At 25.0% G+C, this 5,773-nt stretch overlaps 1 protein-coding gene across 1 annotated transcript; it reads right to left on the reverse strand.

Moving 5' to 3' along the window:
• Nucleotides 1-447: 447 nt before the first annotated feature.
• LOC145835630 (polyubiquitin-B-like) lies at nucleotides 448-2,172 on the reverse strand. The gene is made up of 4 exons (XM_082943309.1): nucleotides 2,073-2,172; nucleotides 1,224-1,442; nucleotides 785-1,006; nucleotides 448-584 (listed from the first exon to the last, which is right to left on the reverse strand). Exons 1-4 carry the CDS (start codon nucleotides 2,170-2,172, stop codon nucleotides 448-450), a joined length of 678 nt encoding a protein of 225 aa, XP_082799435.1.
• Nucleotides 2,173-5,773: the final 3,601 nt, after the last annotated feature.

A 5,773-nucleotide genomic window follows, 5' to 3' on the forward strand; every position in this document is an offset into this window, starting at 1 on the left:
TCTGATTACCTCATAAAACTTATTTAAGTTCAATATTTATAACCTTTATTACATCAAATTTATATTAAATAAAATCATTTTGGAAAATAACTAAAACTTCAGTTTTAGCCAATTAACAAGCCAATTTTGTTTTGTTACTCTTCAACAGAAAATTGCAGAACTTTATAAGTCAGTGTTATACACATACTGTAAAGACTATTTACCATTCTTTTACTTAAACTTATATATCAAACATGTTTGTTATAATCGCAAAAGATAAAACAGTAGATAAAAACTAACTTAAATTGAGACCACTGAATAAAACGACAAAAAACACATCATCAATCATTTCAATTATATAACTAGACAAATTTAGAGAAATTATTTTTTACTACTGTTAGGCCATGGTGTTTTGCCAAAATGCCAAAATTGTTTACGTTCACGTTTTCTTAAGACTCTAGTTTCACACTAAAGAAATTTTCCCCCAACAAGTCGCAATACCAAATAAATAGTAGATTCTTCGGCAACATTGTAGTCTGTCAAAGTTTTACTATCATCTAACTGTCTACCCTGGAAGATCAAACGTTGTTGTCTAACGTCAAGATCTGAAATATTTTACTTTCAAAAGATGTAATTAAACTATAAAAATACTACTGTTTTTCATTGTTTTGTTAAATAGTTTTCAACATAACTAAATATTTATTTTTTAAAACAACTATGACGTAGTTTAAAACTATTGTTTTTAGCTTTAAACATTATTTTAATCTACATACTTAACATATATTGCAAACGTGTCCTAATTTACCTTCTTTTTCTCCAATTTTAGCCTTGAGACTTTCAACCGTGTCAGAAGCGTTAACAAAGTATGGAAGGTTTTGGTTGGTCAAGTTATTAACGAAAATTTTCATTTTATCATCATGCCTGAAGTCAATAGCAGATCCCTCATTAACGCTGTATTGGGATATAGTTTTTCCATCTTCAAGCTCTTGTTGTCCGAAGCTCAATATTTGCTTGCTGAAAGGAATACCTGAAATAAGCATGATATTGATTAACTGTATTTAAAAACTAGTCTTTTAGCAGAACTAACGCTATACTATTTCTATAATTAAATACAATATTTTAGTCATATAAATATTATAATTTTTATTAAATAAAGTTTTGCAACTTAAAATTTTGTCATTGTCAATTTATCAACTTAAATTTGCTAATCAGTTTATTATGTAATACAGTCTTTACACACTAACCCCTTTTATCCTCGATCCTCGCTTTTAGAATCGCAGCGGTGTCTGTTAGGTTGACTTCCAACTCAAAAGTCTCACCGCCCAACTCATTCACTTTTATTTTCATATTGGAAACCGTCAGTGCAATTGCGGACCCGTCCTGGATGTTGTAATCGCTAAGCGACTTTCCGCTTTCCAATTGCTCTCCATTGAAAAACAATTTTTGCATGTCATAAAGAAAGCCTAATAAAAAATGTTTTACAAATTTAATGATACACTTTGCAGTAATAGTTTACTGCATTATATAATTAACTGAACGTAAGTTTTGGTTTTTAGTTTATCAAATTTAATTAGTTTTCTTACCACAGTTTTTTAATCTCACTATTCAGAAAAAAATTCAATAAGTCAAATGATATTTAAAAACTATAATATTTTAGAATTTTTTATAACATTTTTTATTATTTTACAGTTATGAAAACAAAATACGGGATATTTAAATAATATGTATGTAATTTCTTACAGTTAATTCGTAATTATCTGCAAAAACATATCAATAAGTACAATTAGTCACTAAAGTCGTTTAAATAAAACTGTTGTAGGGGTTAACAACTAATCAAAACCAAGCTATATTTATTCTACTAGAATACATTGGTAATACCGAAATTTTACTTTATAACTTTTAGTACCTTAATTTTGTTCACTTGTAAGTTTATAAATAAATTTTGTAACATACCAATAACAAAGGCTTATCAGTAAGTAAAACAATAACAGGATGAATTATAAGCTAGAATACAAAGTTAGTCGTCTTCTACTGCTATAGAATTTATAATTAAATGAATTAACTTTTTAAAATAGTAATTTAAGTCTATTAACCTTGGCAATCCTGAATTCTAGCTTTGACGATCGCACAAGTGTCAAAGGGATCCACAGAAAGCATAAACCATCTGTTCATGGTATCAACTTTTATAAGCATGTTTATTTTATTAAAAATCCTGTTAAAATTTTACAATTTTTTTTTGATAATAGAATTAAGAGAAATTTAAATTTGACAATTTTTTAAATAATTAAATAAATATGTTTATTGATTGAAAGTATATCAAATTTTTATAAAATTAAATAGCAAAATGTATTTAGCAAAAAGTACGTCAGAAATACTATTAAAGAAATATTTGCAGTTTAAGTTTAAAATTTTTGAGATGATTAAAACATTTTTATTTTATATTTATAGTTTAATTTTTTATTATTGAAGAATAATCTATTAAAATACAACACTAGCTATATTTGTTTCTTGACCCTTTAATTTCAGCATTATGATACTACTCATGTTTCTTAATTTTAAAGATTCAATATTCAACATTTAAACGGTTAGTTTCAAGTCATAACTAGAGTTATAAAGACGTTTTGTAATATTTACTACACAAAGTTTACTTAATTTAATAATAAAATTTAAAAAAATAATATTTTTAGAGCCATATAATATTTTTATCAGTATACAAAAGACACTCAGTGTAAAATCCAAATGATTTTTAGCTATTTTCATCGGTGGATACAAAGCAAAAAATAAAATTATTTTTTATTTATATTGTATCAGTAGTAAGTATCATAAACAAAAAATCGTTAATCATAAAGTCAATTAAAGCTGATAAATACAATCATATAAACACTAAAAAAAGCATTAAGCAAATAAAGCAACACTATAGTCAAAGTCTTTCCGCCTACAAAGGATAGGTTAGAGCAACACTACAATCGTTGAAAAATAGTTCAATCGTTGATAATTGACTAAATTTAGTTTTATAAAATCATCAGATTACTATTATTCAATTGTTACGTCTATTTTATTATTAGTTTCATCGTTGTTAGAATACTAAAGCAATATAAAATTAGAACTTTTTAACTATAAATTTTAACCATTTAAAAAACATTTAAAAAAGTTTAAAATGTTTCTATCTCAAACAAAATCCTAGTACATTGTTATACAACAATTGCATATTACGTTAAAATTTGGTAACTTCCGAACATTGCCTAAAAAAATTAGTCATCTAAAACGATAGAATACATACCAAACGTAAATTATTTTAAAATTATAGCTTTTTACAGATTATTAAATGATCATCTGCTTAAAATCTAGCAAGTTGGTCCCGAATAGTTGCTAGACTACTGATAACCATTTTGAGCCTCAGAAATCCCATGTTGACCCTAGTAAATAAGCTGGATAAATGCTAATCTCAATTGGTGTTTGTTGTTGGGAAAAAAAAATCATGGGATGAACCATTGGATGTAAGTTTTTGTTTTGCTGGTTGAAACTACTTTTTACCTTTATTTTAACAGGCACATTGAATAACGTTAAATGAAACCATAACTAGTTATAATAAGGATTTGTTAATGTTTTCTTAAGCTGCTGGTAAAATTTTCAAGCATATGTCAAGTTTTACAAACTATATCAACTTAACTAACTTAAATAGTCGTAAACAATGAAATTTTGTGTCTGTTCAAACACTTAGTTTACTTCTCAAGTTAAAGTCAAATAACAGTTAAATAGTAAGAATTTAAAAAGTATACAAAATAATAGTTTATTTTACCTTGGGGTCCTCTCTCTATTGGATGTCTTATTTTATTTTCAGAATAAACCCGATAGTAACCGTTTATTGACGTACAAAAGTAATTTATATTACTTGATATAAGCTGTTTTAAACTTACTTGTTAGAAAACGGTGTTTATTATTAGTATCTGTTATAAGTCAAAATAACGAGCAGTTAACTCACCAACAGTCAATGTCATAAATAAATTTAAAATGTTAAAGAATTTTAAAACACGAGTTTATATGATATCATTAAATTGAAATTTATGTAATAAATGGGATGTAATAATCAGGCAAAATATAAATTTAATAATAAATTCGGCTTGAAACTATGAAACTTAGAAAATAATCGAAGTTAATACATCAGACGAGACAATATCACTAAACAAGCGAAAGATAAAGTATATAAATTCGTTACCAAAACTTCTTTTTTAGCAAAACTAAAACTAATTTAATATTAAATGGAAGTAAAGTTAAGTCGCGCACACGAGCAGTTTAAAATATTTTTCTAATAAAACCTTTTCTTTCAACAATTTACAAATAAAAAAAAAACCTTAATAGCAATCACTAAAACTATTTAAAAATGCACAAGTTCTTTGAATAGTGACAAAACTAAATCCAGCGTGTTTTTCAAACAAACTTATTGCACATAAACGTTTATTATCACTACGTTATAATACCTATAAAAAATTTTAATGTTAAACTTTTGTAACATTTTTAATTAACCTTACCTTTACTGAGGAATATATGGGATAAAAAAAATTCATATACCAAACGACTATAAAAAACTATTGTTTGTTATATAAACAAAAAAATATATATATCGCTATTTACTTTTATTTGTTGATTAAATTAAAAAAAAAAGTTTCTTATTAGGTATACTAAGTGCCAGCATATATAAAAGAATAAGGGAGACTTTTATTCATTGATGAAACTTTTTTCTTAAACTAAAAGTATGATATCTTATAGATAGAAGTTACAAAGTATCAAAGAGGTGTGTGACTCGATAACCGAAGGGTTCTTCATGTACTTGGTCCTAGGAGCAAATAACTTGAGCGTCTTTTAGATCTTTTTTAGTCTCTTTATCGTCCATTAAATTAAAAATTAGTCAATCAAAATAGTTATTAAAAAAAAAAATTATATGCACAAGATTAATTATTATGTTTTAAAGCATGTTCAAACATATGTTCAAATTATTAAAAAAAAATTATGGATACTTTCAACAAGTTAAGAATGAAAGTTTAGTAATTTAAGTTTTTGTACAAAATTTTTTCGTACATAATTTGTGAATAGTCTTGTCGGTAGTTTTAAAATATTTATAAAACATTTACATTTTGATTATTCATCATAAGTGAAGTTTTAATAAGTTAATAAGCTTTCTTGAAATTAGTTTATTATAAGGAGCGACTTTTGTCTTAATTGCATTCAATGTAGAATATTTGAACACATTGTTTAAGAGTTGTGATTGGCTTTATAACCTTTGACAATTAAAAAAAAAAGTTCTACATCTTTTATACTTGTCGTTACTTTTATTAAGTAAAAAGCTTAAATTTCTATGATTTTCTGCATGATTAATAACTAAAAAAACATCTAAATTTTGTTCAAATATACATTTGATAAAAAGGTTTATGAAATATTACTGTACTAGTTTAAGCATTTAAATTAATTGTTTTAACGTGCATAGAATATAAAACACATGTAAGTGCAATTTATATCTACAATAATTATCTCTAATGTTTACATTATTTTCTAATGTTTAGTTTTCAAACTTTAAAATTCTGATATAAAAGTAAAACCGAAAAGTTTATGGAATTAAAACTTGTATTTACGGAGAAATAACATTACGTTAATTAGTTATCGATATTATTATATCAAAAACTTTTTTTTTGCTTTAGTTAGTATATTGATTCGACTAGCACGTAATAAACGTTTTCAATATTATAGTTTAATGAAACTTTATTGCATTAAAAAGTATAAATTTTATTTAAATATTGGT

This window comes from Thalia democratica, chromosome 1 (genome assembly GCF_965202585.1).
Source record: "Thalia democratica chromosome 1, ktThaDemo2.hap1.1, whole genome shotgun sequence".
Lineage (NCBI taxonomy): Eukaryota > Metazoa > Chordata > Thaliacea > Salpida > Salpidae > Thalia > Thalia democratica.